Source organism: Morone saxatilis, unplaced genomic scaffold (genome assembly GCF_004916995.1).
Source record: "Morone saxatilis isolate NCDOM2014 unplaced genomic scaffold, NCSU_SB_2.0 Contig0, whole genome shotgun sequence".
Lineage (NCBI taxonomy): Eukaryota > Metazoa > Chordata > Actinopteri > Moronidae > Morone > Morone saxatilis.
Genome location: NW_023339650.1, coordinates 19,925,325 through 19,931,677, shown reverse-complemented (window position 1 = coordinate 19,931,677; position 6,353 = coordinate 19,925,325). Strand labels below are relative to the sequence as shown.

At 45.8% G+C, this 6,353-nt stretch overlaps 1 protein-coding gene across 3 annotated transcripts; it reads right to left on the bottom strand.

Annotated features, from left to right (window-relative positions):
• Nucleotides 1-149: 149 nt before the first annotated feature.
• actr3b (actin related protein 3B) lies at nt 150-6,153 on the bottom strand (the record flags this gene model as incomplete). Of its 3 annotated transcripts, none has more annotated exon segments than XM_035675891.1 (11): nt 150-770; nt 1,537-1,620; nt 1,714-1,839; nt 1,987-2,079; nt 2,269-2,442; nt 2,610-2,753; nt 2,845-2,952; nt 3,061-3,156; nt 3,309-3,419; nt 3,515-3,639; nt 6,098-6,153. In XM_035675891.1, coding segments are annotated over 11 exon segments (1,213 nt in total), but the record flags the coding sequence as incomplete, so codon positions are not given.
• Nucleotides 6,154-6,353: the final 200 nt, after the last annotated feature.

The window sequence follows — 6,353 nt, the reverse complement described above, 5'->3', positions numbered from 1 at the left end:
CTTTAATAATGGGAGTATTGATCACTGTCCTCTGGATGAAGGTGAAGATGTTTGGACCAGAATCTGTTTAAACCAGTGTCTAAGTGAATCTGGTTTCAGCTCCTCCTAATTCAGATCTGATGATAAATACTTGTTTCTGTTCTGTGAACTTTTTTTTTAAACGGCTCAGAAAGAAAATCTTCCGTCAGGCCAAAAGCTCAAACATTCTCAGCAGGACTACATTTTTGAGTATGGCTAACAGGCTAGCAGCTAGCTAGACCTCATCTCGGGTTCTGGAGAAATCCTCACGCCACCTTTTAAATGCTGTTTTCTTTGGTTGTTCTTTGGATGAGAAAGAAACAAGACCTCTGTGGTCAAAGTTTAAAATAAAACAATGCCACAGTTTATTTTCAGAGTTCACAGAAATCTGACGTTTGTGCTCCAGTTTCCTCAGACTTCCATGTGCTTGACGAGGCTGAGCTAGCCTGCTAACAGTGTAGTAGCCTACAAAGCTAAAAACTGAATGGGGCAAGAGATAAACAGGCTGGTGGCGAGCAGATAGCAGGTGAACAGGCCAGCAAGCTGCAAAGCCCATAGGCTAACGGGCTAGCTAGCTAGCTGGCTGACTATCTAGTGGGCAACAGGCTAACAATGTAGCAGGCTAACAGGCTAGCCGTCTGTAGCTGCCGCTGCCGTCAGGACATGATGCCGAACACCGGGTTGTGTCGACAGATGCTGGGGCCAATCTCATCGTAGTCCTTCTTAGAGTGACACACCTGGAGGAACTCCGGCTGCAAACACAAACAAACAAACAATGTCTGTCTTTGTTACATTTTTATGAAGTGAGGACAGTTTTGACAACTACTTTGGACAATCCATTTTTTGACATATCCAGACTGTATCCAGATTTTAGAAAAAACTAAACAAAAAGCAAACGTTGAATATGATTTTGGCAAATTGGATCCAAGAACCATTTTCACTCTCAGTCTGTATGCTCCGGACGCTCCGATTTCAAAGTGTCTTTTGATACCCAAAAGGGTCCAACTGCAGCACCTCAGACCTCTTTCCTTAAACCTCCTTCTTCAGACCTCCTTCCTTAAACCTCCTTCTTCAGACCTCCTTCCTCAGACCTCCTTCTACATTACTGTGTATTAGTAAAACGTTATGCAAATATAAATGTGGTCTTTTGGACAGACGCTCTAAGAAACTGCAAGCTGGCCCTTTGGGGCTTCTTATGGCCAACTATGGTTCCACGTTAGAAAACTGCGTCACCGGCGTACTTACTGGTGCTGATGTGGTTACCACAGCAACCAGTGCTTGCAAATATAACTGTCTGTCCTAAAGATCTGATTTAAGAAACAAATCTAGTTTGCCCACAGAGTAAACAAAGCCTGAGTCTGGTCCTGGCTTCTTCAAAGGCATGTCTGATTTTCAGGTTTAGGTCAGAATCAGGTTTAGGTTAGAATCAGGTTTAGGTCAGGACCAGACCAATAATGTGGCACTGCTTGCTGCTGAGGGTCCTCTTAATTATAGAAGCACATATGTCTGATTGCTTACCGTGGACGCCAACATGGAGCCTCCGAACCAGACGGCGTAGCGCTGCATGTGATGTGTGACGACCTGAACCTCCATCGGCTTCGGCTGCAAATACAGACAATCAGTCAACTGTCTGTCTGACTATCTGACTGTCTGTCTGTCTGTCTGTCTGTCTGCCAGTCTGTCTGTCTCTCTGACCTTTATCCGTCCTCCACTTAGTTCTTCACTCAGTTTCAGTCGAGCGTCCACGACTCTCTTCAGGTCTCTCTGCAGCCGCCGCCCAAAGTCTCTGAACATGGTGGATCCTCCAGAGAGCACGATGTTCTGACACACACATACACACACACACACACACACACAAACACAGGACCATTAATAACATCATGTTTAATTAGGGAAGTAGAATAAAAACAGGCACACAAAGAGCAAACATATGTCTCCGTAGTGTGAACTCCACTTTGGGTGAGTTACCTTGTAGAGCGGTCTCCTCACATCGATTGGACAGTTCTGAATGACCTCATCAACGACATCAGAGATAGGCTGCATAAAGTCTGGGTTAGCAAACTGAAAGACACATTTATAGTTTCATATGATTTACAATCAATATTTTACACAATTTTATCTGGAAGTTTATTATTTTAGTTTTAACATTTGTCTTTGTTTTAACTGAACTGAATGTCTTTAGCTGCTCAATGCTCCACTATGTTCACCAGCTGAGACTGAACCGGACAGTAAAAGGCTCGGTGCAGGTACCTCAGGGTGGAAGAAGATCTCAGGGCCCAGGAAGCGCTCGTAGCCTACGTCGATGTGGAAGGCAGTCTTACTGACAGTGTTGACTCCACGGTACTGTTTGATCCATTTCCCCGGGTCAGAGTCGTACTTTGTGAACTCTTTGACAATGTCCGGGCAGATGTAACAGTACCGCTCCTGCACACAGAAACACACAGAAACACACATATTAAAAAGGTTTAGCAATGATATGTTATCCAGACTGAAGGATATTAAAGAAAGAGAGTGAAGTGGAGGAGGAGGAACAATGAATGAGTGAGACGAGAGCAGAAGGAGAAGGAGAAGGAGCAGAGGAGCAGTAGTACCTTTACAGCCTTGGCGGTCTCCAGCGACTGCTCTGGAGGAATCCCAACCTCTCTGTCTCTGAGCAGCTGTTGGATGAAGAAGGTGATGTCCCGCCCCGCGATGGGGATGTGCTTTATACAACTGCCAATCACGTAGCCCTCAGCCTGTGACAGACAGCCACACCGACCAATCAGTGAGCAGAGAGGCACTAAACAGCAGTGTGTTGAATGTAATGTGTCTGTGTGTGTGTCTGACCACAGGGATGGCGTGTGTGACTCCGTCTCCGCTGTCGATGACAATGCCGGTCAGAGTTCTCTGTCCCACCTGCCGAGACGTCCAGGACGCCGCCAACGCCAACACAGCCTGATGGAGGACACGTTACACCACACCACCCAGCGGTCTGTCTCTCTACCTGTCTGTGTGTCTCTACCTGTCTGTGTGTCTCTACCTATCTGACTGTGTGTGTCTCACCTGCACTGCGATGTAGAGTCCAGGTATGTTGAAGGTCTCAAACATGATCTCTGCCAGGTACTCTCTGTTCTCTGGAGTGTTGAGAGGAGGTTCAGTCTGCACACACACAGACAGACAGATTTTAACCTCACTGACCTCTGTAACTCCTCAGTGAACTCTGTAACTCCACAGTGAACAACTCCTCTGTGACCTCTGTAACTTCTCACTGACCTCTGCAACCTACCTATTCCCTTGCTCAGTCTACCCACCATGAGGAAGCTGTGGTCTTCAGGCTCAGCTCGAAGGTATTTGAAAATGATCTGCTCCATAAACTTCTCCATCAGATCCCAGTCCTCCACCATCCCATGACGGATAGGCCACTAAACACACGAGACAAAGAACACCAGCAGTCAGTGTAACATCCTCCTCCTCCTCCTCCTCTACCACCTCCTTCTCCTCCTCCCCCTTCTCCTACCTTGGTTGCATAATTGGGTTTGTCTACAGCTTCATCTCCGATGTAGAAGTCGAGGTCCTCAACTCCTCGTACGAGCCTCCTCTGAGCCTGTTCTCCCACACTGGCTGACTCCTTGATGGCAACACCTGAACCGGATCAGAAGAATGGTTTTTTTTACCCTTTAAGGTCACGTCCGTGACCTTGCGTCAGCATGAACTTAGCGACACAGAGCGAAGATTCATTAGCTACCTAGCTAACAGCATGGCTAGCTACCAGACCTCAATGATTACTGTACAAACACACAACTTTATTATCACTGTACAAAAACTCAATGCAATGATGACTCCTCCCACTCTGGTTGTTCTTGTGTCTTTTTATTTGCAGGAGACAGAGTGGCAGGGGTGTGGCTGGTAGAGTTACACCTGATTGCTCCCTGATTTCAAGGCTATATAGGGGGTTGAATCCGTTAGTTTTCTCTCTCTCTCCTTCCAGCCAGCAGGTTCTGGGTTTGTTGGTGTTTCGGGCTTGCTAAGATTTGTTTATTCTATTACTTTTTTCCACACACTCACTATACTACTGAGAACACTGATATTTTTCATATTTTGTTTTGAGTAAATCTTGGTTAAATACATTTATTTAGTCTTAAACACCTTAATTATCTATGTGGTCTCTCTTGATTTGTATGAACTTTGAACCCCAGCACTACATCGTCTTCCTGTAGGTTGCAGCAATCCCCGACCCATGACTCTCCAGTGTCAGGAGGTACTTGTGTCTCCATCTTGTCCAGAACGTGCAATCAAGGACTTGTACCTGTCTCCATTGGCTTTGGTGGATGTCCTTGTCTAAGAAATCTTGAGGTAAAAGGGAAGCACCAGCCTTTTGCGTAGGCAGTGCTGCAGGTCTCAGAATGAAGGGAGCCTCTGGATCGGTAGAGACTCGAACAAGGGGTCTGGTGTTGATGATAGGAGACGAGTGTACACAGGACTTCGAGTATTTGTTGAGCTACTCCAATCATTCGCTTCCAGGAGCCTCCCATGTGTGAAGAATGTGGGGGTTTGAACAACCCTGCTCACTCAGGTAGCTCTGGATACAGGATCTTTGTTGGTGTTTGGTCAGTCGGAGCTCCACAGAGTGCAAAGTATCACTTCAGTGTATTGATGCGGCTGGAGGTATCCACAGACTCAATTACATCAATATGCACTGCTCTAGTGCGTCTCACAGATACTTTTCAAGGGCCAAATACATCCAATCCCACATAGGTGAATTGGGAGTGCTGTGCTGAGCCATTCAGGTGGCATATCCGCAATGGTTTGCACCTCCATCTTACCACAAAGTTTCCGACAGGTGATGCACTTGCGTATGACTGAGACTTTTACATCCAATGATCCACAGGCCAGGAGATCTGACGGCCCCTTTGGTGAAATGGCGGCCTTGGTGTTTTACCTGCTTGTGGTGGTGGCCCACTTGCAGAGTTGAGACATTGTTGTGTTTAGGTAGAACTGGGGGGTCCTTCAATGACAGCACTGAGTTTGAAGAGTGGGCTTCTTTTGGGCAGGGTTCTGCCTTCAGTGAGAGCAGAGGATTACACTGGGAACTGACTAACACTATTGTGCACACACACATAGAAGTGCTTCACCTCGTCATGTATGTACCTGAGGCCTACCTACCTACAGATGTGTGACCATTTTCAATCTTATCAAGGATGAACTTGTGATGAACTTCTACTGCACTCTACTGCACCAATAGTCTTGGTAGAGGCATCAGAACACACACACAGTTGTTGTGGGTGGGATATGCAGCTGCTTCAACTCCTGATGTGAGTCTCGCCAGACTACCCATTCACTCCGTTTCTCCTCCTGTGAGTTCCAGCAGTAGAGCTCTTCCTTGTACAGTGACTGGAGAGGCTCTGCTGTATAGATGTTGCCACTCCACTCCGAATCCTTTATGCCTTGAGCATGATCCTCTAGTGGGAAAGCCTCATTAAAGCTGGGCTCTGTGTGTCAGTGGGCAGGGACATGAGCCCGTCGTCCACACAGAAGTGTTACTCTACAAACTCTTTAATAATGCTGTGTTTACTCTGTTGCAGTGGGCACTTGAGTTTGCACTGTACTAAAATTAGACAGCCAGCCAAACTCCCTCAATAAGCAACATGAAAGTCAGGATGTAGCTTTCTAGCTCCAGTTCTAATGCAGACACTTGTAGAACATGTTGATACAGCAGAGGAGCAAAACAGTAAAAGCAGACATTAGCCGACTCAGCCCCGGAGTGCCAGGAGCAAAACCCAGCATAAAAAAACACCTCAGCATTTTATTCCCTGTGGTCAAACGTCCTCCGTCTGCATCAGGTGCTGCATTCAGTCCCGGTCTGCCCATGCTGGACCGCTACAGCTGCTTGACAGGGGAGGTGACACATATTCAGCACTATTTTACCGGCCCTTTAAAGTACTTTTACAAGAGATATGACTGTTTAAAGTCTCAATCCACCCCAAGAGTATTTCTCTAGATCTGCAACTGCCTCACAGTAAAGGTATCAGATTTATTTCAATAATATTTGCTCAGAACTATCATTTCTTTATACTGTTTGGAGACGATGTTTGATACTTACAGGAGGGCATGATGAACTGTGGCTCTGTGTTTCCAGCATAGCCAATCTTTGTGTACCTGCAGTCCGAGATAAAAACAGTCCGTTAGCAAACAGCGAAGAAGAGCCGCACAATGTAAAAACATCTGTAAGTTTACGAAGTGTTTCCTCTTTTTTGTATGTTTTAATTACATGAATATATATATGAATTTACATGTTCAATGTAAAATAATGTGAAAATATTTAACTGTAAATAATCATAAAATTACTGTTTATTTAA